This window comes from Haemaphysalis longicornis, unplaced genomic scaffold (assembly GCF_048455015.1).
Source record: "Haemaphysalis longicornis isolate Haplotype H1 unplaced genomic scaffold, Haemaphysalis longicornis Haplotype H1 scaffold_32, whole genome shotgun sequence".
In the NCBI taxonomy this organism is placed as follows: domain Eukaryota; kingdom Metazoa; phylum Arthropoda; class Arachnida; order Ixodida; family Ixodidae; genus Haemaphysalis; species Haemaphysalis longicornis.
Window position 1 is genome coordinate 289,030 of NW_027526343.1, and position 24,693 is coordinate 313,722.

The 24,693-nt window shown below is 46.9% G+C and overlaps 1 protein-coding gene across 3 annotated transcripts in view; it reads right to left on the bottom strand.

Moving 5' to 3' along the window:
- LOC144177834 (uncharacterized) overlaps positions 1–24,693 on the bottom strand; it is a 47,454-nt gene that overhangs the window by 11,115 nt on the left and 11,646 nt on the right. For all 3 annotated transcript variants that reach the window (XM_077705415.1, XM_077705414.1, XM_077705416.1), the window contains 3 exons: positions 15,249–15,415; positions 12,110–12,356; positions 6,115–6,152 (listed from right to left, as the gene is read on the bottom strand). In XM_077705415.1, coding sequence (XP_077561541.1) covers positions 6,115–6,152; positions 12,110–12,356; positions 15,249–15,353 — 390 coding nt within the window. In that variant the 5' untranslated portion in view covers positions 15,354–15,415. The remainder of the gene's footprint in view (positions 1–6,114; positions 6,153–12,109; positions 12,357–15,248; positions 15,416–24,693) is intronic.

Sequence of the window (24,693 nt, forward strand, 5' to 3'; positions counted from 1 at the left end):
CCGCACAGCTTTGCTAAAGCAGCGAAAACATGAGTGCAAGGAACGAGGTTCCGGTGAATATGATAATCCATTCCGTCCCCACGTACACCCTCCTTGTTTACCGCAAAGACCAGGAGGGACCCCCCCGCGTCAACAAACTACAGTCAAACCCGATTATAACGAACCCGGATAGAGCGGATTATGCTATATATATATCGAACAAAAGAAAATCCGTTACGAAAATGCATGAAAAGCATATTCCTTATAACGAACTTTACATCGGATATATTGAACTCGACGCGCCTACCATTTCCACCGAAATGCGTTGTCTCGGAGCGGTGATTCAGATGCTGATTGGCCATGATTGAGATGTGGAGCCTCGCTTGGAGCGACGTGACGCCCCACACCTTCCGTAACTGTTTCCGACTCACGGGATTCACGACGGAGCCCATTCAGTCAGCGAGTCTGGACCAAGACGGCAGCATCGTCTAACTGCGCGAAGCGCTCGTCAACGTTCCAGATGCTGTACCGAAAGAAGTGTCCTTTGGAGATTTCCTGGGTGTCAACAACGACTTTGCCGTCACTGTGACCCCCCCCCCCCAGGCACAAACAGCATCGCTGATATCATGGCAGCTGGTGCTGCTGAAAGCACCGAAGAGACTGAGGAAACGATGAGTCCACTCCGATGCTTTATGAAGCGCATTTGCCAGTCGATGTGCTCCTCCAGTATTGCTTCGATGTTGAAAGGCACGGATTTGAACTGGTGCAAACGATGTCTCGTGTAGAGAATGAAGTACCACTTGGTACCGCCACAATGAAAGCAAAAACAAAAATCACCGGTTTTTTGCTAAGTGGGCAGTTAAGGCAGAAAGTAGCTTTATTGCATGCAATAAATGGATCGTTTTGTGTAAGGATACTTTACGTGTTAGTTTTTCTATGTGGCCATGGCAGGGATGGTCCCGCGTATTGCGAACTCGTAACAAAAATATTCGTTATAGACGGTTTCGGCTATATCGAACTATTGGATATAGCGAACTAATCGCGGTGCATATCACAGTTCGCTATAATCGGGTTCGACTGTAAAAGCATTCGTCAATTCTATAGTGCTCAGACGCACGCTTTCATTTTGCAACTACGGCAAGAGCCTCCGGGTGTGTACGTGGAAGCGTTTGCTGATTGCCATGGGGATTAAATCTATCGAATCCACTGCCCACCTGCGTCCCCGGAAGGCGCACTTGCGGCCCCCGTTCGAAAGGCGAAGAATTTACGCTCCCTTTTTTGCTCGGCTGCTAGTTGGCACGTACCGGTGAAATCGGCAGCACCAGCGTTCACCCGTTCAGCTGGCCTGGCTTCGAAAGCTCACTTCTTCTCCACCCATAATGTAATCGTGACCACCATACCCAGATTTCTCGCTGAAAATACCAACCTCCCAGGAACATAGCAAAACCACATAAGGAAAGTGATATTTGGCATAAAGCTAGAGGCCAACGTGAGGATGAAAACACTAAAACAGCTTTCGAGGATTTTAAATATTTTTTGATGCCCAACAAAGAAAAGACTCAACGCAAGGCGTCACCATGAATCATCATCATCGTGGATAGCGATGCAGTGACAGGGGCAACGCAAGAACACGAGGAGAAAGAAGTGGGCTCAGAATATGGATTGTTTGGCGGGCCATAGCCTCCTTTATAACGGCTTGTGCCTGCTCAGTGCCAGAAATTCCGCCGTTCTCTCTGGTGGCGCCCTAATCCCAGGTTGTCCTGTGCTGGCGAGGGCACAGTCAACATTTGTCTACACACCTGGCAACAATGAGTGGTTTAAAAAGAAGTTGTCAAAGCTCTTTGCAAACAAAAAATACACGTTGTTTAAAGGAGACTCTGGCTCTAGCCACTCTAGCACTGACGGACAACTTCTGTTTGAACAGAAAAGGTATTGAAATTCACGAGGCCAGAAATAAAACCATCTAGCTAGGGTGACGCTAGAACTTAACTGTGCAAGTATAAAAGAGATGGTCTTTCTCGGGCTACCTTGTTCGTTCGTAAATATTTTAACGCAAAAGTTTTTTTTTTTTCTGCGTTTCCCTCGATTCAGCCAGAAATGTTACGGGTGAGTTTACTAGTGGGTTTGTGACCCACTGGGAATTGATCGGTTATTCGGTATGTGATTGGCGAGGGAAGAATGGATGTACCGGGGAGAAGTAACGAGAGAAACAAGCTAAGTGCATGCGGAATGTTTATCCTAAGCGTATATAGGGGCTCTCAAATACCGAGGATCGCCTTTAGCTGATGCTTGAAGTCGTCATTCTTTGCGCAGCAGCAGGGTATTGTCGATTACCACGTCATCAATATATCTACGACATGCGCGAATTGCAACATTTCGTGGAGCAGCAGCGACAAAGAAATAGGGAAGGTATGGACGAGGGTGGGCGCGTACCCTTTCGGGGACCGTAAAAAATATTAGCCTCAGAACAAGACTTAATGGACTCGGAAGTAAAAAAATGCGACTCAACTGTTTGGATTTCTTGAAACAAAATTTAATTAGTATGACTCAATTATCATTAAACATCGAATCTAGAATCATTATTTTTTACTTATCAACTTTTCACTTATCAGCGGTAGAAAAGTTAACTGGCTCTTATCGCAGTGACAACCATTAGGTCATGTATACATTTCGTTAGGAGACTGCCTTAGCGAACCCAACAGAGCGAGCGTGCAGACGGAAACAGTACACTGAACGCAGTTTAGTAGTTCTGCGACGCCACCCATAAAGCTTTGGTCTTTAATCCTGGCTCATGAAGTTCAAGCTCGCCGTTTTGCGGACTTTTGTAGCTGGAAGACGCCTTCGTGTAGCAGACGACACCAAGGTGCGTTTCAGTTCACCTCCGCCTGAAACAGTAGTTCGCATCGGCATGGCCATCGAAAAACCTGGGAACTTGGCGCCCTCACAGTGAACGGGCTGCTGCAATGGGTTTCGGGGCGATAGAGCAGGCACAGTAGGTTATATAGGAGGCTATGGGCGGGCTCGATGTTCGAGGCGAGTACGAGGGTTCCGTAAGCCTGTCTTCAGGACGGCGAGGACCCAGGTATTCTGCGACAGTTGATATAGAAAGTCAAGACACGCCGTCGCCCCTGGCAACGCCGTGTCGTGGCCCTGTCTCCAGTGCGTCTGCTCTTCTAACGACGGTACCAGAGCATCTTCTCTTCCTGGGCCTCTCGCTTCTTCAGCAGCTGCGCCTGGATCCGGGCTGTTACTTCAGAAGACTTCTTCGTCACTCTCGCCGTCAAGCTCCTCAACGACATCCCCGTGCATCGACCACGTGAGACTCCTTTATGTCGCGAGAACCTTAAATCATTTTTGTGTGGTGGACTTTTCACGCTAGTTTGGTTCCGTGGTACTCTCGCTTGTACCTTTTAAGTGTACCTTTCCTGGTTAGCGTACCACATTGCCCTTATGTCCCGTTCTGCATAAATGTTGGTTATCCTTCTCCGTCAAACCCGCGTCGCAATCCCTTGCTCCTGGCTACAACTACCGCGTCATGAGTTCTCCCTAACCTCAACATCATCACCATGCATCCAGACATCCTAATTCTCAATCTCCCACATTGCCCACATCGCCCCCATATGCCATTCCCCACGTAGTATAGTTCCTTTATATAGCTGTATGCAAGAACTTTACCGCGGAGGTCTCCCGTCGTCGAGAGAAACATGCGGAACATTTTCTTTCCCGGAGCGTCCGTGGGTGTTCCCAGCCGAGGGGCGGAACCTAAAACTGGTCACGTGAGGGGGCTCCGCGGTCCAGAAAGACGGGATTTCTTTGTCGTGTTAACCCCGCTTCACCGGAAGGGTTGCGCGGGCTCGGCGAGGCATGGGCGACGTCCCCGCGGAACCAATGCGCACCTGCCCATTCGGGTCCCGGCAACCGCCGCCGTAGCGTTAGCGTACGCTAGCCGCTATGCTAAAACTCTCTACTGCCAGTGTATATCACGCGTCTTCGTGCGTTCGCTGTTGCAGCGATCACTTTGTGAGTTGCAGCAGGTATGCACCGTCACCCAGAAGACTGCAGTTGCCCCTGCGAACAAATTTCATATTAGGGAGTACCGTAATCGTCAGCCAAATTTTTTGTTTCATCACTTAGAGCTGTGGAGGGAGGGATCAAGATTCCAAAAGAAAGCTTTGCGAGCCAGTCAAGAAATAGCAGTGTCATTTCGACAACTTCGACGCCGAAGCTGAACATTTGGCGTCGATCGTGAAAGAACAAGGACTTGAATAAATACCCGGAGAAGTTTCTCACATTTGTTGAAGGATACATCCTAATAGCAATCGCGTTCAGACTATATTGGCCGCAACGACATCTTGTTCCGATCGAGTGTGATTCGGCTTGTGAAAACGTGGGTTTATTCGACGGTTTCCGACAATCGTCTGTCTGGACTCATCAATCACCGTGCGTCAGCTTCATCGTAAAAATGTTGGAAAAGCGATTCAAAAATTGTGTTCACAGAGATATAATCATTTGGCGATGCGCGCGCCTGTAACCACATGGTGCTATATTTATGGATGAGTCATAAGAATTATTATGGTGCTATAATAACAGGTTTGCACAAAGGAAGTACCAATTTTTCGCAATTTTGCCTCAAGACATCCCTTAATCTTACATTACTAATCTGTGCCAGACAATTATTTCAAAAAGCTGTGCCCTCAATTGTTCTGTTTAATAAAATGGTGCCGTTCTGTAACGCAGTTGCACTTTCTGTAATGTATGAGCGTTAATAAACACTGTGACCCTTAAGAACAGAAGCGAGCTTCCTTCGTCGTATCCCTTGGATGCTGTGGAATTTCGCTAATATTTTTACACACCCCTCTCCCCCTATGGTGGTACAAAGGGTTGGCCCCCCTCAAAGACAAAATCCTGCCGACGGCCATGGGGGGCAGTGGCTCAAAACGATTTCCCGAAGACAACTGTGGTTACACGGGAAGCATTGACCTGGGGCGGCTGCTGTACCCAACGTTGCCATTTGTTGGGCTCGTAAGCCACTTCGAGGGAGCTCCTACAAGCGTAGCGCTGCAGTTATGGTGAAAACGCCGCAGTCACTGAAAAGGTTTCCGTCGATCACTGCTTCCTTTGGTTGAAAAATATTTCTTCCCGCGAGGAGGACGGCGCTTCCACGCGCAGAATGGCCCTGTTGTGGTATTTATGCAAATTCAAGCCTTTTTCCTGACTTTTTTGCTTTTTGCACGTTTATAGCCGAGCTTCACATCGAAAGAAAGCGCCTTGACATAATACGAAAGTGGACATAGTTTCCGCATGTTTAAATGAACAAAAACGCCTGAAAACAAAGAATGGTAGTAGAGCCTGTGGTTATGGTAGCAGTGTAATTTACTCGTGCAAGTTGGCGTTTTCTTAGTTAAAAAACGGGTCTAGACTTCACCGTGTATTATCGTTGCTTGGCGGTATTGCAGGTAGTGATCGGTACAATCGGCATTAATTGGTACGACCGCTACTTTTTCTGCGACCAGTCACAGGCTCCACTGCAAGCGAAGCGAAGCTGGCGAGTTTGAAGATTACAAATTTTCGGGCACGCTGGCTCCCATTGTAGGCGGGTGCGATGGGCAGGTTACCATCTATAAAGCCGGTTGGGGTTGAGACATGATCTTTTATGACAGGGGCTTTTTATTTTTCGTGAAAAAATTTAGTGAAAATTCATTTTCGTCTGCACATTTTACTCGTGTACTCGTGACCATTCGATAATGGACGCGCCCTGCGAACGAACGGCCATGGTTATGAATACGTTATACGTTTTTGAAATCCTGAACACCTCTAGCCTCAGTGTCGGGTGGCAGCAGGTTTCACCTTGTGAATTGGGTTTTATCCTTTGATAATATTTTTGTAATTAAGACAAGCGTGATCCTGAAGGCAGAAATAAAAACCTGTTTGATCACTTACTATTCTCCGCCCTGCTTAAGGGAGATATTAGCATTGAACTAACAATGAGTTTGAAGCTAGAACTTCCCCTAGCATAAATTGCATTGGTGCAGGCCAACAGTAAGAAGTTGCTGCAGCTGAAGATGTGCAGCAACCGGCTTTCTGCCTGAGTGGTTTATGACATCTATCGATATTTTATGGTGAGGTAAAACTTACCTTCCACGTTACCCAGTTCGAGAAGAAGTAGGTAGGAACTGCAAAAGGAAAAACACATACGTTGATGTTAGGACTTCAGAAAAAATATGCGCCAATCCACCCTGTGAACGTGGTTGGAAAGCGAAGCTGTAAGCGACCCCCACAACTATTATCCATGCGACTTCACTTGAATTCACACACGTGGCTCTACAAAGAGTGAAAGCAGAGACACGTGAAATGCACTTAACCCCATCATTTATTACTTCAAAGATATAGGTTTTGCTCAGATTAAATCGATGCATGATTCATGAACGGTGGTTGGTTGAGTGGCATTGGTAAAGCACACAAGTGGAAGCTGTTTTTTTTATATAAAAAATTAGAAGAATCTCAAACCCCATGTTGGAGGCTCTCACTCCTCCTCCGCCACTGCCGCCGCCGACGGAGGCGAAGAGGTCGGCGGCAAGATTAAGAAGTGAAATGTCATGCGTTGATGTGGGCTTCCTTCAATCTTTGCAACTCCTAGCGCATGCGGAAGGCGCGCACACAGCCGCTACGCGTGCCATAGGCGGGACGCACAGCGGCGCGAGAGGTCGCGTGACGCTATCACGCGGCATTCCGCGAAAACGCAAGGGGTGAAGCCGCAGATGTGCTGGGTGAGTGAGTCTCCCACGCCTCCGCATGGGCTCGTAGCTCAATCGGCAAGACAACGGACTATCACTTCGTTTCTCTATTCGTTCCAGGTTCTATTCCTGGCGATGCCAGTACTTTTTTTTTTTGTTGTTCGCGAGAGTTTTCTATTGACACCAACTATCGCGACAGAACCCTTATGGGGTAGATGTAAAAAGTTTCACTTTAAAAAAGCTTTGCAAATAAAAACAACAAACGCGCGTGCACAAAATACACGGAAATTAAAAAAAATGGTGTCTTTATATTGTGATTACAACCCCAACAACATACAGGAATAACTTAACAGAGCAACTATACGACTTGTGCATTGATAAAGCCGAAAGTATGTTGCGCAACCTATTTGTTGGGATTCGTTGGCCGTTCTGTCGCAGTGTGAAGCCTGTCAATCAATGTCACAGAGCAAAAGAATACCGCGCGAGTTGAAGACTGTTGCTAGGCGGAGCTCAGAGAATTGGGGCGTGCTAGGCGCAGCAGCTGGAACACAGAGGACGACAATATCACAAGAAAATACTCAAGCGGCACCCCTTTCCTCTTCTAGCACTACAACTGCACCTTCGACAGCATCTTTGGCCAGGCTACACACCTGAAGTCTTACTATGCACAATGATCTGATGTCACGCTCAAGCAGGACTTAAAGTGCATCGAAATCTTTCCAAAGATTCTGCCGCCGTTCGGGACTCATCGATATTCTTTAGAGTCCCCCGCACTTTGACTCCGCACGTGCTACGGGATAGTGTTACTGATCTTTCAAAGTTCGAATTGTGACATATTCGAAAGGGAGCTTTCCCCGTTTATATATGAATACCCGTGTGTCTTTACCCAGCTATACGCAGGACTTCGCTCCATCCGAAAGCGAAGATGTTGCCACGCGTATTTGTTATTTTTCTCTATTTAACGCCGAGGGCACTGTTGTCTCGTGCTGCTAAAACGTTGTTAAAAGTTGTTAACTTCTTTTTTTCTTGCCACGTTTTCATATGATATACCATGTTAAGCTCTCTGCTGGACAAACATCGCCAGCGTCAAGGAACTGCCTATCCCTCTTTCAATTTGTGGAGAACCATCAAATTAGGGCTATGCTTCTCTGGGTATTTATTCGGCAGTGTATTTCAAAAGTGTAAATGTTGTGCACGGAATGCCCCTTGGTGAATTCACTATAGTGTAGCGAACGGACACCACCAGCTCAAAACGTCCAGAGCTATGACATGGCGGCGTCGCAATGTGAAATTAAGAGAGCCTGTGCCACGCTATACGCGCTGGTGAATTGAATCAAGCTCCGTATAGTTCACCGATACACGGCCCGGACAACTTGTGATTGGACGCCAGAAGGACCCTTCTCTCTACTGAACAAGACGGCGTCGGGTACACATAGCTGGGGCTTTGGAAAGCTCCTGCCGTAGACTGCCCGCCTGCCCACTTTAATACCACTGTCACTGCTTTTTTGTTGTTGTTTTTTTTTTTTTTTGCTCACCCGAGCGAAATTTATGCCCCCTCTAACCCTCTTGAGCTTAACATAAAACAACGTTAAATCATACAAATTGAAGCATTTCGTGAAGCTGGAGCTTAGAAAATGGAGTGCTATAAACCATTGATGCTGAATTACCAATAGGCTGCCGATGCCTGCATGAGCATGCGGTCCCCATGACACGCGCCTCGTAAAGCGAGTGCTTGTTTAGCACCGAATTTGCTCATTTCGTCCCCCCGTCGTGTTGTTGGCCTTACCCTTCTTCTATACCTCTCTCTTGGTATCACTCTGTTGCCCTAAGTGTCCACCGTTTGTCGGTTCTTCTCACTACATGGCCAGCCGAAATCCATTTCTTTTTCTTTATTTGAAATATTATATCGTCAACTCTAGTTTGTTCTTTAAGCAAGGTAGCTCGTTTCTTGTCACTGAGTGTTATTCCTAACGTTATTCGTTCCATGGCCTGTGGAGCCGACCTAAGTTTGCTTTCTGGTTGTTTGGTAAGGCCCCAAGTTTCAGCTCGGTATGTCATCACCAACAGTATGCGCTCGTTATAGATTTTTCTTTTGAGTGACAGAGGTAGCTTACTTTTCATTATTTTGGAGTGCTTGCGAGTGCTCCTTAATTCGTACCTATTCTACGCCGAATTTCTCTTTCGTGGTTGGGGTAAGCGTTAACCATCTGTCCGAGGTAGTTGTATTCTTTTACTCCTGGCGTTTCCTTTCCGAAGCTAAAGAGGACGTTTTTTGGCATGATTATTCCTCATTGCTTAATATTTATTCATATTTATTTTTAGCCCAACGGCCGTGCTTTCTGATTGTAGTTCCTGAAGCGTATTTTGCAGGTGTTCTGCAGTCTCACTCAGCAATACTATGTCGTCCACAACCTCAAATGGCTCAACTATTCCTCGTTTATCGTCAATCTCGTGTTTTCTCGAACAAGCGTTTTAAACACCCACTATAGACTTGCTGTAAATAGTTCGGATCGGATCCCTTTCGGATCGGGAATTTATCGCTTTGCTTCCGTAGGGTTCTCCTGCCCGTGCATTTCATATACATGTGTTCTAGAACTTCTATGTATGTCTCCTCCTTTTCCTGGTCCTTTAGTGCTTCTAGCACGGCGGCGGTGAGTACGGAATCGAACGCTTTCTCATAATCTGTAAATATCATGCAAAGGGGTCTAGTGTATTCTGCGGATTTTTCTATCACTTGATTGACAACATGGATGTGATCCATGGTTGAGCACACTTTTCTAAACCTAGCCTACTCTCAAGGTTGATGGAAACCTAGGCTGTCACCTATACGGCTAGTGATAAAGATTTAGCACATAGGTGATGATGATGATGTTAGGTTTTCTTGGCGCAAGGGCATCAAGGCCAAAGAGCGCCAGTACTATGGTGAAGGATTATTCAAGTGGGAATATAAAGTACAGAATATATAATAAAAGGTATCTCAAATTTCTGTTAAAAAAGAATTGGTGTAGAGGGCCAAGTAAAAACAATTGTCACTAAGTCAGGAATTTTTTACGTGCACCCCTTGCCACCGTCTTTTCGGTAGCAGTGAGAGGCCCTACCGGGTTCTAGCGTGCGATGGTGGCTCGGGTCACGGGTGATATGACACATACCTTAAAAAATCCATGTCTGAGAGGTACTTAAAAACACGGTTAACAGAGAAAAATGGCTCGTCTGATAAAAACAGCAATGGGTGTTGAGGGATCATACGTGTGTACAATTCTGGAAAATGTAGCTTTCTTTGTTCTGTTCCTTTCAATAGGTACGCATGTGTAGCATGTGTATGGCCTATGCGCAGTCTACAGAGAGTAACCTCTGTGATCCTGTCCCGTTTCTCAGGGATCGATCTACCTAACTTGGGGTTTACCATGTGCAATTTGTTTGCTGTTTGCCTATTCCAATCTTCCTGCCATTGGTCGCGCAGCCTCTTACGTACGTACGCTTTAAGATCCTCGTACGGGACGCTTTGAATATCTGAGTCACTTCGAAGAGCTGCAGTTACAGCATTCCTGTCTGCTTGCTCATTTCCGGCTATGCAGCAGTGACCTGGGACCCAACAGACAGTGATTTCAAGTTTTTGTTTGTGGGCTGAGCACAGTAGTTTTAGCAATTGATTAAAGACTGGATTTTTTTTGTAACTTTCCTGACGCTAAAGCCTGCACAGCACTTTGAGAATCAGTGAATATCACTGACTTTTGGACATTGTTCTGAACAATATATTCTACAGCCAATACAAGGCCGTGTGTTTCAGCAGTGAATATAGATGTGGCTTTAGGCATAGTCTTTGACGTGGAAAAGTTTGGACCATGTGCAGCACATGATACTGCTACAGCTGACTTGGAAGCATCTGTGTAGAACTCAGATGCTCTGTACTTGTTCTGCAAAAGCAAAAAATGCTGCATAATTATTTGCTTTGGAGCGGTTCTTTTGTCAATCTTCATAAAAGAGAGATCACAAGAGATAGGGCACAGATTCCATGGAGGGACAAGGTCAGCAAAGCTGGTTTTCTGAGCGTCAGTGAAGGATATTCCCAGGCCTTTGGCCAGTGCCCTCACCGACAGAAGAAATGGCTCAGCCATGGCAGGTCGCTTTTCAAAAAGCTTGATTGCCTGGTTACCTAGAGTGCTGTTAGGGCGTCCTGTCAAAGATGTCACTTTTAGAGCATAATTCAACCCAGTGTACTTCCGCTGTGTTTCAAGAGACCACTGATTGGCTTCTACATACAGGCTCAAAACAGGGCTTGTTCGGAAAGCGCCTGTAGCCAGACGAAGGCCAAGATGGTAGACAGGGTCTAGCATCTTTAGTGCTGTTCTCGCGGCGGATTGATAAACAAGACACCCGTAGTCGATGCGGGACCTCACAAGGCTATTGAATAAGGCCAATAGGCACTTTGTGTCAGTACCCCAAGACTGGTGTGAGAGGACTTTCAGGATCCTGATTGTATCCAAACATTTAACTCTAAGGCGTTTGAGGTGTGCAATGAATGAAAGTTTGTCATCAAGCACAACCCTAAGGAACTTGTGCTCCTTTTTTACCGCTATGGGTGTTTCATTGAGTGTAAGCACATAGGTGATAAAAAGCTTGTACACAACCGATAGCACGCTGATGGGTCTGTAATTCTTGAGGTCCTTGGGATCTCCCTTTTTATGAACCAGAATAACGCTGGAGTTTTTCCAGGCTATGGGCGCCTTTGGAGTATGTACGCAATCCGAAAATGGTACAGCAGGCTTTTCCAGTACAATATCTCATCCCTCCTTCAAAGGATCCACGGTTTTGCCGTCGTCACCTGCGGTTTTTCCTCTTTTCATACCTGTGAAAGCCTTTCCTACCTCCTCTTTCGTTACTAGTAGGACATCTCAAGTTGAGCTTGCACTCTCAGTAGTTTCCCCTGGTCTAACGTTTAAGATAGGGGGCATAGGCCAGCTATTACAAAATGCTTTTTTACGTTCGCCTACCCCACGAAGACGCATTTTAATCGTTTCGTTATTCTTTAGAAGCATTAATGATCCGGCCATTCCGTAAATATTCTATGCATAAGTCAATACATTTGTGCCGTCGATTTGGCTGCACCTCATGTATTTTCACGTTCAGTTGAAGTTTACAAGTCAAGCCACTTACAATTTAAAGCGAAAACCAACACTCTTTCCATCATTCCAATGATGACGTTCAATTCGCCGTCATCGTCACTTCCCATTCTATTATACCTGGTAGAAACTGTGGCGACAGACAGTGGGTAGAGTTTTGTGAAAAAGTATAGAGCGGAGCATATAGCGCCATGAACTATGCGTACGCTTGTAGTAAACAACACAAGTCTAGTAATTTGTCATAACTTGGTTTGCCTAGTTCACTTTCATGCTTACCTTCGTCTGTCTTCACACCTCCTTGGGTGGTGGTTTCGGCCTGGGCATTCGGCACTGTGGTGTTTGCGCCCCCTTGGGTCCCGTTGACATGAGTGGAGTTGGACGTGGCCGTGGCATTTGAGACAGTCTCGTTCTTGCTGGCTACTGTTGCGTTCTCATGATGGGAAGTAGGCTGCTCACCAGGCTTCGCTGTTGATGGAATGGTGGTGAGGGCCGTGTTTTCGGGGCTCGCCTTCTTCACACTGCCCTGCAGTTATGTGGAAAGCAAAATCGCCCCTTTAGACGAAATAACGGGAACCATGGGGCCAATTTTTATAGGCTGTGGGAAACTACACACGGTGGTTTTCGTAACAAAGCAGAAATCTGGACGACTTGAACGCGAAGGGATTTAGGAACGTATTTAGGGCTTTATTTGTCGATCGATCTATCAGCAATCGATCAATCAATCAAACATAAATATATTTGTGTACCCTCCAGTAGAAAGGCCCCTCCCGATATGCCAGTAGCCGCAGCGGTAACTATATTTTCTGATCCGCCGTAAAAAAATTAAGGTGCACAGCAGTGTACTTTGAAATCTGGCTAGTGATCTGTGCTGGTGCGGCTTCTACGTCCTTTTAGAGCGAAGCTATCTACGACTATTTCCTGAAAATTTTTGCGTCCGCGGACAAAGCCGCGTCGATAATGAATTCTGCATCTTGCGGCAAAACCAACTTTCTGTCGAATGCTCACCTCGATCTGAAGTAGGCAGCTTAAAAAACCTCATAATGAAATTGGTGTCTCGGACGTCACTACCATTACGTCGTTTTATTTAGATTTCGTAATTAGGTGGCTCGCGTTGAAGTGTTAAATATTGTGGAATTCCCTTCTGCCGTCAATACATGTGCTTGTAGTGGAGGGGAATGAAGAGCCTCCGGTTTGTACGCTAGAACTAAACTCTTCTCCTTTACTCCTTGAAGTTCCATTGGGCTGATTATTTGGAATATGCACGCTCGCAAACTGCAAAATGAAACGTATTTTATTTGTTTTGTGCACACTTTGGACTGCGCCCAACTCAGCTAGTGATCCTTCTTGTCGCGTACAAGATTATGCCACGCAAACGTTAAACGAAGCGCCCAAAAATCCCGGAAGCGAAAAATCGCAAAAAAACATCAGAGAGTCTTACGAGGCTCAAGACTATAGGCCTTGCTGCTCAGTTTACTAGACTATCATGCATGATTATGTGAGAACTGTGGCTGGGTATATTGAGCTTGAGACCAATAGAAATTGACGAATCGGACTTGAGCTTCTGACGGAAGCTGTCAGCGCCGCTAGCCAATCGACCTGGTTGGGTAAGTTGTTTTGTTGTGAGGACCATATTGAGCTTCAACCTTAGGGTAACTTTGAAGAGGCCATGAAGGCGAAATGTAAGTTTGGTTCATTAAGAAGACTGCGTTGCTCCTAGAACAATGGGAGCACTTTAATCGCAAACATCATAGCATTAATCGAGGTATTAGAAAAAAAACTGTGGTTGATTCCTCTGTCAATCGGTAAAACATGAAAGGGAAATATGCACCGAAATCTGCAGCTGAGCATGATTTGCGTGTCAGCGGCTGTATTGTGGGTGTGCTTGGCGAGCGACCTCCTGCTGGCGGGTTGCTTTGGAAGAGGTGTACTGGCGTAATTTCCGTGACCGATATGACGTCAGTGAAGTCTTCGTGTATCCCGGCATAAAACTCTGTCGTGTTTAAATATAAAACCCGAAAACGAACAACCCTAAGTATAACGTATACTCTTCGGTATTAAAGGTTGCTTCCACGCAAGAATACCCTGTGTGCAGGGGTGCACCCTTTACAGGCCGCTTGCTTCGTTGTACAAGGCGTCATTTCCGTGACGGATATGACGTCAGTGAAATCCCGCTTTCATCTCGGAAGAAAACACTTTCGTTTTAAAAGATATCAAGCCATGGCGACTCCCCCAGCAACTCTGCACCGATTCTGCTTTTCGCGAGCCGACCGCTGACTTAAGCCACCGCCGAGAAACATGGCTGCTTGTAATAGGGCCTCTAGTTCTGTTTGATTGCATCATTTGAATGCTAATGTGCAGTTGACACACTGATCATTATGTTTTTATTGCCGGCCCATATTGCGTCAATGTAGCGCGAAATTTGAAAGTTTTTTTTATATTTCGTGGATTTTTTACTCAAAAAAGCTTTTCGAAGCTGGAATGGAGCGGGGTGAGTTACGAAAGCTTAGTTCATCTAAACTATACAAAGTTTTATTTCGTGATCATGGCCGCTGTAATGTTGAGCTTGGCGGTGTGTGAAGGAACGTCCGAAATATTGTACGTCGACCTATGAGTAGGGGTGGCGACGTCGGACCTCGGAGTGTAAAGTTAGGCCTAACGTTGAGTTTTCGCATACCGAATGGTGACGTCAAGCTGTTGCGTACCTGTGTTCGCAACACCAAGCCGTGCGCCGCAAATATTGGAGACAGTGATGCGCATGCCTGCGTTCGAAACCTCAAGTCGTGCCGCAGCCAACGGTGGCGTAATAAAGGCGCATACTACTCTTCGCGGCCATTGCATATCCGCATTCGCTGTCATGTCACGCGGCGTAGCCAATGGGGACGTTGGGGACGCACATAGTCAAGTTCGCAGTCAGTAGGATTTTTGGTATTATAACAGCCACGCCACGACGCCGACGTGGGATTCCCGTAAAATGAGCTATGCAAGGCTATCGCGTTAAACCTCGTGTTGGATTAAAGATTATAGCATTTGCTTTCGCAATTACTGTGTTTTGTTTGAGACACCTAGCGATAACAGGAATTGTTAATTATAAAATAAAATCGTTTTTTTATCTTTGGGTAAATTAAACCAGTAATACTTTTGTCCACATTATACCTAGAATTACTTCCTCATCCTTCAGTTAGGTTTGTTTAGATACCGCGCACTTCTACAGCTATTAAGAATTCGTTGAATAAGATTCCTTGAACATTATTTCACCTTCGAGTGCATTGTGGGTGAGAAACGGACAACGCGAGGCTTTTGTCATCGTAGCTTTTAATTAAAACGTAAGTCATCCTGCTCAAAGCATCCTGTTTAAAATAAAGTAGTATGTTTGCCGCACATCTCCAGAACAGGTTCTTTGTTGAGACCGCCTTACCGCTGCTGCTTCTGCTGCTGGCGCCGCTTCGCACACGTTAACGACGAGCAGGGCTCCCAAGAGGAAAAATCCGCACTGCCGTCGTGTCAGGGATATAGCAGCCATGGCGCCTCCTCCAAGTGGCGAGCGACCGACAAGAAGAGCTAGGATCTTCCACGGTCACTCATCTGCGTTTACAACAATAAAATGGATGCACATGTTAAGGAGCGATTACAACTATGATTGCGGAGCCCCTGCTATATATACTTCATCACCGCCTTACTCTCGGGGTTTAAAAAAATCGCGCCAATCCACCCCGTGGATGTGGTTGGAAAGCAAAGCTGTAAGCGGCACCCATAACGATTACCCATGCGACGACACTTAAATTCACTCACATCGCTCTACAAATAGCAAAACCAGAGAGAAGTGAAATGCACTTAACCACACCATTTATCACTTCAAAGAGATATTCTTGTTAAGGTTAAATCAATGCATGAAGCATGAACGGTGTTTGGTTGAGTTATATTGGTGTAGCACAAGAGTGGAAACTTTTTTTATAAAACTAAAGTAAGCTCCAACCCGGTGTTAGACGATCTGTTTTTTCCGTCTCTGCTCCGCGGACGGAGGCGACGAGATTCGCGGCAAAGAAGGAGGAGGAGGAAGAAATACTTCTGTTCAGATTTCTGAACGGCCCAGAGTGCAGCCCTGGGGAGTGATTCCTTCTTCTGTGGGGCCCATATGCAGTCCGCGCGGCCTGTTTTCTGTCCACCCGCTGAAGCTGGGTAGGTAGAGAGGGCCTGGACAGCAGCATCTCCCATTGCTCTTGTTGGGTAGTTGACGGAAAGAGAGGAGGGTGCTCAGGGCTAAAGTCGCACACCCCGATTACGGGGCGGAGTGTTCCTCTTCTGAGCAAAATTTACATTCAGCGTCGTAGCGATTCGGATACATTAAATGAAGACGCGTAGGCTGTGGGAAGGAGCCCGGATTGTCTGAGCCGTAGGGTAGTTTGTTGTTCTCTGGAAAGGCCAGGGTAAGGCAAAGGTACGGTCTGTCTCAGAAGGCCATAATGCTGGGTTATCTCCCTGAACGTGACAAGCGGGTGACTGTCCTCGTGCAGCTCCATAGCTCGGGAGGTAAAAGCGCAGGCTTGTTGGGTGGGCGTATTTGTTGCCCTCCATTGAAGCGTGAGGGGTTGTCCGGATGAGCTGAATGGAACCGTTCGGGGAGTGGTTTTTTAGCACGCGCAGTGTAGGTCAACACACCCAACCCTACTGGTAATTCCAGTAGGCTTGCTGGGAATCGATGACTACCCTCCGAACCCCTGGTTGAGCGGGAGCCAAGGTGATGGCTGCCTCTTCTGCTACCGTCATTTCTTGGGTCCTAAGCGAGGTACACGCAAGGAGGTTGGTTCTGGAGGTAGCCACGATGATGGCGTATTGCTGCCCTCGATGTTTGGAGGCGTCTGTGTAGATAACTGCATGATCCCCACCGTGGGTGGGGCTTAGCGCTTGAGCCCGTGCTTTTCGGTGACCCTCGTCATGTGACGGGTTCATATTTCTAAGCAAAGGGACCATCTTTAATTTTAGTCGCCAAGAGTCTTTGAGTACGTCAAGCGGAGTGACATTCTGGGCTGCCCAGCCAATCTGGTGCAGCATGCGGTTACCCATCGCAGTTCTGAGTCGGACCTTCTGCTTAGAAAGATGGCCTTCCATCAGCTCTTCCACCGTGTTGTGGAGCCCCATGCTAAGCAGCCTCTGTGTGGACGCACTCATGAGAAGACCAATGGTCTGCTCGACCGCCTTTCTAATCATTATATAAGGCATCTCTATGTCTTCCTTGTCGAGAAGAAGACAGGGGGTTGACGTAAGTAACTCTCGGGTGGACAAAAGCTTGAATTAATCAAAAGGTGCCGGATTCCTTTAGGCCTCGCTTCTTGGTGGCAACTCGCCTGATCATGTGTAGGATTTGATTAATGCTATTTTTGAGGCGCTACAGGGAGACGTCCCTCTTGGTGTTAGCCTTGAGATGTAGGCCCAGCATATTGATGCTGGGGCTTGGAGTGATGGCCTGGCCATCAGAGAGTATTTGAATGTATTCCTTGGTTTGGCGTTAGGGCGGACGACAAGGATCTGTGATTGTTTACGTGAACACTGGAGGCCACAGGCTTTAGCACATTGGCGTACTAGAAGTGAGATGCCATGCATTGGTGTGAGCTTCCTTTAATTTTTGTAACTCTTAGCACATGAGAAAGGTGCGCACAGGGCCGCTAGATAGGCGTGAGTGGTCGCGTGACACTTTCACGTGGCATTCAACGAGAATGCAGGGGGTAAACCCGTAGATGTGCTTGGTGAGTACACCACCTGTCTTCCCAGTCTTCGCGTGGGCTCGTAGCTAAATCGGTACGACAACGGGCTCTCGCCTTGTTAGTCTGTTAGTTCCAGGTTCGATTCCCGGTGGTGCCAGTAAAGTCTTTTATTTGTTCGCTGGAGTTTTCTGGTGACACCAACGGTCGCGAAAGAACCCTTGGGGGGTAGAGGTAGAAAGCTTTGCTTTAAAATGTGGACGTTAAGCATCAATGTTCACGTAAGAAAGCACGAGTATACATACAGTACACACTCTCTAAACTAATAGCACCGCTACTCTGTTTAGTACATAGCCTTAACATGTAGTGAGAAGAAAACTTTTCGTGCGACTGGGGCAAAAACGAGTATTCGAATTATGATAGCACTGTTCTTTCTAATTTACACAAAGTCTAGAGTGCCGTCCAACGGCGGGTCCGTAATGTGGCGTCCAAAGACATTCGAAATTTTAAGACTAGGCTGGCCTAAGGCCGAGCGTCTGTCGCTGTGGTAACAGACACTAGGAGAACCGCCGCGCCCACTAATAGGGGGCTTGGCGAGGAGGAAAGATATGCGCAACGCAATGGGACAGAAGAAATCCAAGGAAAGGGCTGCATCACAGATGCAACAGATGACATCCAAAACGCCTTATTTCAAAACTACTAGATGCTTTTTCAACTCCGTGATGATGATTTTAAAAGCTTTGAACGGGATTTTATTCTGTTTGGCACACACTCTTGGGCAGTACACTTGCCGTTAACTTATGTAGCAGGCCTAAATATCAAGCCCTTGATTCTAGAGTCATATGCCCGTAATGTTGGGGAAATAGGTTTTGTGCCACCTCAATACACCGATCATCAGCTCCTTGACTACCTGAAAGACTTCGATGTCCTGTCTGTTCGTTAGCAAATTCGGTTCCGCGCAAAGAGGATGGTTTCGTTGGCACACACCCTGTGACAACAGTGATTCTACAGTTCAGGCCTGACCGAACTATGCCAGAGAGGGAATTCCAGGGATTTGCCCGTCACACTGTGGAAGAATACTTTGGGTCCGCACTGCGCTGTTACAATTTCGAGTGATTTGGACATACGGCCACAAATTCTCGTCAACCGCGGCGATAGAAGATCTGCTCAAGTTCACGACCACAAGCCGTGTAATCTGCTTCGACAACTTTACTCTGCTGACTGCGGAGGCGATCATGCTACTTTGTTTTCTGGTTGCCCTCAATATAAAGCAGCTTCAAAATTTCGTAAGGCCGCGGGTCTAGACCACGTTTTAAGATTCCATCTCCATATTATGAAACATTCAACCCTTCTCACCACGAGCTACAGACCAGAGCCAAGCTAAGCAGAACAAAAGCTCCACTATACACTTCAGAATTCACATCTCCAGAGTTGCGGCAATCACAAGCCCTACCCTAACTCACAGTTAACCCCATGACTTTGCCGGAGTGCTACCACCCCCAGTTATCCGCAGTTATGCCCCCAGCGGAGTCCTCCAACGGCAACCCCTTTTTAATGCAGAAATTGGTCCTGCCTAGGCTCTTCGCCGCCATTCCAGCTCCCGTATCGGCTGTACCTGACGCAAGCAACTTGTCAGAAGTAATAGCGCTTTCCGCCTTGAAACCTCTGGTGCGCCACCAAGCTTTTCCCGGTAACGCGTAATACTTACTGTGAATGACTGGTACAATAATACCGCTATATTTTAGTGGAAAAGCATTCAACCAAAAAAAAAGCACTGTGGCAAGGGCGCGCCCTTGCCACAGTGCTTTTTTTGGCTCAATTCGCCCTACTTCACCACCTCAAAGCGACGCCCCAGCCCCAGAACACCTGCATTTAAATGGCGCTACTGCCTCGTTTCAGATCGACGGCCTCTCGCTTTAGAGAATTGGGCCCCTGGTGTCAGTATTGTCGGCGGAGAGTCCGCGCTGCTCTCTTCAGAATACCGATTATGGTGGCGGGGATGATGATGATGACGATTCTGTTGGTGTTGGGGTGGGGTATTATTATTATTATTATTATTATTAGCGGCTTCCCTTTGTAACGGGCTAGCGCAGCAGAGCGACCTTTGTCGTAACGACCCTGCACAATCACCTTGTCATAAACGAAAAAGAAAAAAAACCTTCATTGAATTTTCCTGCTAGTCTGAATTCTTCGTTCTCATGTATTCCCAGATTCTTGTCTGCTCTTTTCCCACCAACACTCTAACCTTCTTTCACTAACCTCTACTGCTGTCCAAGTCAATTTTCCGCTAACCTTAAAGCCAAGAGCTTCCGGAAGCTCGATGTCTTCCTTATTGAAAGCTGGACGGATACCTCTGCTCTCCGTTACAATATGTCGCATGGTTTCTAGGTCCCTGCCGCAATTTGCGCGCAGTTTTTTCCCGTAACGGCTCGCAGATAAGCGTTTTTGTCCGCAAGCAACCAACTCGGGCTTCGAGAAGCAGTGCACTGCCGTTGGTATTATCAAAGAACGTTTCTCTCGTGATCTCCCGCTTCCCCATCCTGTAGATATCTAAGAACTTATTTGCATCCATCCTCTTTTACCTTGTTTCTGATTCTTTCACCTCATTTTTATTGGCTTGATCGTTTCGCCTGCGCTTCCGGGTTTCATGCACTATGTCCTGAGCCTTCTGGATTCTTTTCCTCCACTGTGTGTCCACGCTTTCCACGTAAAACCCGCCGCGGTGGCTCAGCGGCAAAGGCGTTGCGCTGCTGAGTACGAGGTCGCGGGTTCGATTCCCGGCTGCGGCGGCCGCTTTTCTGATGGAGGCGAAAAGCAAAAACGCCCATGTGTACGAGATTTCGGCGCACGTTAAAGATCCCCAGGTGGTAAAAATTAATCCGGAGCCCTCCACTACGGCGCGCCTCATCGCCTACGTTGCGTCGGCGCGATAAAACCCTACAATCAATCAATCCACGTAAAGATACCGTAACACTCTGCCCGCCCATCTCTGGTCATCAATATTGCCACGAACCATGTTTTGGGTTTGTTTGTTAATGCTTTGTTTTTACCGACCGGCTGCGCCGGGCTATGTTATCTGTGTTATCCGTCGGCCAAGTGAAGCGCATGCTCTATTATTTATGCCGCACGTGTTATCTCCTTTTCTACAGAGAGTGCGCGAACTAACGTCACCAGCCTAGAATAATATTCTATGATCTACAGTGTTCTGGATGCAATTCGACTGTTCGAGAAGCCCTCGCGCCGAGATAAAAATGACCGCTATTCTATGATCTACAGTGTTCTGGATGCAATTCGACTGTTCGAGAAGCCCTCGCGCCGAGAGAAAAATGACCGCAGAGCAGACGCCGCGGCATTCATCTCGCCGATGCTCGCCTGGTCACGTCTTCGCCGCCTGTGAAATCTTTGAGTTTTTAGGGGAGCACAAGTTCGCTCCAATAAACGTGTTTTCCTGGAAGACAACTGCGTCATCTTTGGCTTCGTGGCAATATTTCTAAGTGATTCTTCAAAATATATATGCTCTGTGCTTCTCTCACTTCGAAGGAGGCCCACCCTATGTCACCCTGCACTGCCTCATTTGTTGTTTTACTGTGTGCTCCTCATACCAATCGACTCGAAACTGACACTAGCGCTTCCTCGAGACTTTGAAAGAAACTTTCAGAGTGACTTCATTATGACAACACCTTCGGGCTGGGCTGCTGCCGCACGACGGTCGCAAGGACCGTACGATTGCATCTGGCTCAACAGTCGCACGTCGTAAGCCTCTTCTCCGAGCTTACGACGTCAAAGCCCGTCTTAACGATCAGTCATAACGATAAGTCGCATGCCAATCGCATGCTCTAGTCGTGCATGTGTCTCGCGCTTTATTAAAAAAAAAAATTCCAGCGCTGTCCTCAAGCGCTACCGCGCATGTAATGCTTGGCATTAGGAACACGATGATATCGACGCACATGGCGATGACTACTACTAGCACAGTGCAAAGCAACGACGACACATGTAAAAAAACAATTTCAAACTTGTACAAATGCGTGGTGATGTGTCCTTCAGTGCTCACGTAGAAAGAAATACTGCACCTTCGCTAGTGTTCAAGCCTTGCTCGACGTAGTGTAAGCTTCGCCAGTTGAGCAGGTGGAAGCCTACAATGGTGGGGGGGGATGACTTTGCATACACCGCTCGCTGCGAAGAAGACGACGTCCTCTTCGATGCATAGAACAATTGCTAGCACCGCAATTATGCAAATAAACAATGATAATAAAACCTGAGTATGTGTCCGGCACTGCTCACCTACAACAGCTTCGCCATTCAAGTCTTGGGCGTGAGTGCAAGCTTCCCGAATTTTTTTTTAGATTATGTGCTGGAAACTGCTGATAAAAATGCGTAATCTGTATATCCGGTAATCTTTTTCTACCGAACAACGAAGCGGTAGAGCACCGCCAACGTTGGGCATAAGAACGAGCGCTAAGACCCCGGCGATGACCCCCAAACATCCAACCAATTTCATGTGCTTTAATTCGTGTTTTACGTGTTTAATATTCTGTCTGTTATAGTGCGCTAATTAAATAGGTGTAAAAATGCATGTCAAGTGTTTTTGTTTAAAAACACAAGCGAAGCTGGGAACAGGTGCTAGTGAGATGTAACGGCAGCATACATGCAAAGCAAGGAATAAATGAGAAAATTTCGTCACAAAAATTCAACTGGAAGCTGTGGCTGTGGAGCTGTTTACTTTTTTCTGTGATTTTTCTTTATTTTTAAGCGACGAACGTTGCCACAGTTGTCAAGTACTTTTACAAAAGGTGCTCCGCGTTTTTAGCGTTGTCCTGAATTGCGTGTTCGAATACAGTTTCCGCATTTAGTACTTACGCATAACTTTACAGCCGAAATAAAATACTGCGGCTGCTCAAAACAGAAGGAAACAGAACAGCAGGAATTTTGCTAACGTACAGATTCCCCCATGAACACATGTGCGCTGTATTAACTGAAGATCATTGAACTCGTGTTTTACGGCATGGCCTATGAAGCTCTTTGACAACATAAAAGTTGTCAGAAAATAATCTTTGAAGTAATGTGAAAAGTCATATTGACACCATTTTAGATTTCTTAGTTACTTTAAGGAGAGAATCCCGCATTCAAACATCGTTTCTGCACTCAGCCTTATTTGGTATGGCGAGCCTAGGGGTCCGATAGATAAATCAGTGAGAAAATTAGCTCTTTACCCTGCACTTAGCCACTGCAATTTCCAATTAGCGTTTTAAACATCTGATTTCCGCAGCCTACTCTGCGGTAATGCCTGCACAGCTGGCCTTAGCCTGAAATGTTAGTTGAACCACGGCATCTTTGCCTGCGTGTAAACAGGGTTATTCAGCGAATCGTGGAATAGCCAGCAGGGTATTTACTACAAGACAAAATCTTCTAGCCTTTGTTTCATGAGTTGCAGTTCAGGTAGGAAGACACTATCCAAAAATTAAATCATTCATTCAAATACCGTAATTACCCGATTCTAACGCACCCCCGATTCTAACGCGCACCCAATTTTCCCGGCCAAAAAAAAAACGAAAAAACTTGCACCTCCGATTGTAACGCGCACGGAACTTTGTGACCCAGACAAACGAATGCGAGGGAAACGGGCGATTTATTTCTCGAAGTAATCTCACTCATCTCACTCCTCGTCGCTCTCCGCTGACCACAACATCTCGTCCTTGGTGCCGTCAAGCGCGTTCGCGATGCCACACTTCATAACGGGCGTTCAACCATGGTCGCTGGGATCGTGACCCACGCCTCGCACGCCCATCCTGCGAGCTTCTCCAGAGGAGCACGCTTCTGGCGACCGCTCGTTTTGAACGCGTGAGAGCCGCTGCTGCCATTGCTGTTATCAAGCGCGCAAGTGGAACGATTTGACGGTTTGTGTGAACGTCGATAGAAAAGCCTAGGCGCCTATGCTTCCTGCGTGCGAAAAATCGTTGCTAAAAGCTTTGGCGCCATATTGAGATGGCGATGGGCGGGACGAAATTTCCGTTGTTTCGGCAGTTTCGGTTTCGTATCTAATTCTAACGCGCATGCAATTTTTCGACCTATTTTTCTGGAAAAAAAACTGCGCGTTAGAATCGGGTAATTACGGTATCCCAATCAAAAAATTGCGGCAGCTTGCACTGGTGGTGCAAGGTTGGAGAAATGGCGGAGCTGGAGTAGAGCTACCTTCGTGCGGTTTTGCTGACATTTGCTAGGCTTTGCTCAGTTATGCTAGGTTTTGCTATATTCTTGGTACACTAGGCTAGGCGTTGAGAGGTGAAGCCAAACTTAGCCGAATTCTAACCAGGCCGTTCCGGTCGGTCCCCTCAATGGCGGCGGATCCCAGGGGAAGAAGCCAGGTCGATCCCCAGCTCTGCTGTTTCTCCAGCCTTGCACGACTGGAGCAAGCAAGCTGCGCCAATTAGTTTTCTTGCGTTTTAGCAGCCCAAAAAAGACTCTCCTTTTTAGTAACGGGTGCGCATACGCATAAGCCCTCATTTTCACACGCGAGCAGACGCGAAAGCCGGTTTCACTGTTATAATAACCTATCTGCGGTGGTGCACCCTTCCCAGGCGGCGCAGTTTTTTGTTTTGTTTTTTTGTTTTTGTTAACGCCACCGGACCAAGTTCCAACTCAAACAGCTCTGCTGTAAAAGCTACAACGGACACTCGTTAATACCAAACAAGGTAGCAAGCAGCCCACTCAAAACATTATTGCACTGCTATTCATCCATGCTCCAGAACTTTCCACCAGTCCGGAAATTCGGCGTATTGGCACGACCCACCTAAAATGCGTCCCCTAAAGCCCTCAAAACTGATCTGTGCTCAAAAAGCAGTAGGGCAACACGCACGCTTTATACACTGCAGTAAAAGTGCACGTGGAAATCACCATCGATAACTGTCTTTAATTAAGGAGTATTTTTTTACCTTAGCGTAAGTGCGAGCAGAATATATGCACGCGTGTTTGTGTGTGCGTGTACATGCGTGGTCTGCGCTTCTTACCTAAATGACAGCTTTTATGATGGGGCATAGCTAACCTAAGGCTCGAGGCCCGGAAGCAGGCGTTTGAATCCGGAATTACTTGCCGTAAATTGCTTCGTACTGAAATTAGGCCCGCGCCTGGTAACACTGGCCCAGAAAAGCACCGAAAACGCGTATCATC